At 39.9% G+C, this 486-nt stretch overlaps 1 protein-coding gene across 1 annotated transcript in view; it reads left to right on the top strand.

Moving 5' to 3' along the window:
* Positions 1 to 486, top strand: part of LOC110415693 (caffeic acid 3-O-methyltransferase-like) — a 1,549-nt gene continuing 1,063 nt past the window's right edge. Inside the window, 1 exon segment of the mRNA XM_021427387.2 lies at positions 1 to 425. Within this exon segment, the coding sequence (XP_021283062.2) occupies positions 10 to 425 (416 nt within the window). The 5' untranslated portion in view covers positions 1 to 9.

The following is a 486-nucleotide window of genomic DNA, read 5'->3' on the forward strand; positions in this document are numbered from 1 at the left end:
ATTAACATCATGAGTACTTCACTACCGGGCCAACAACAATTTATATCAAAGGAAGAGGAGGATTGCTTGCAGGCCATTCAATTTGCTACTTCAACAGTGCTACCTTTCGCCTTGAAAACTGCCATTGATCTTGATTTGTTAGAGATCATAGCAAGAGCTGGTCCAGGTTGTATGCTTTCTCCTGCTGAGATTGTCTCTAACCTTCCTGCTAAGAACCCTGATGCTCCAGCTATAATTGATCGTATCCTTCGAGTTCTTACTGCTCACTCTATCTTAGCTTGCCATCTTGTCACCGATGAAGATGGACACACAAAAAGAACATATGGTATAGCTTCAATCGGCAGATGCTTCCTTCAAAATGAAGATGGAATTTCTGTAACTCCATTCCTAAACATGGCTCTTTATAAACGTTTCATTGACAGTTGGTTCGTCCTTTACTCCTTTTCCTTCAAATTTTCCTTGAGTATTTATGGGATTTGTTACATT

Source organism: Theobroma umbraticum, unplaced genomic scaffold (genome assembly GCF_002168275.2).
Source record: "Theobroma umbraticum cultivar Fairchild unplaced genomic scaffold, ASM216827v3 scaffold_147.0, whole genome shotgun sequence".
Taxonomy (NCBI): Eukaryota; Viridiplantae; Streptophyta; class Magnoliopsida; order Malvales; family Malvaceae; genus Theobroma; species Theobroma umbraticum.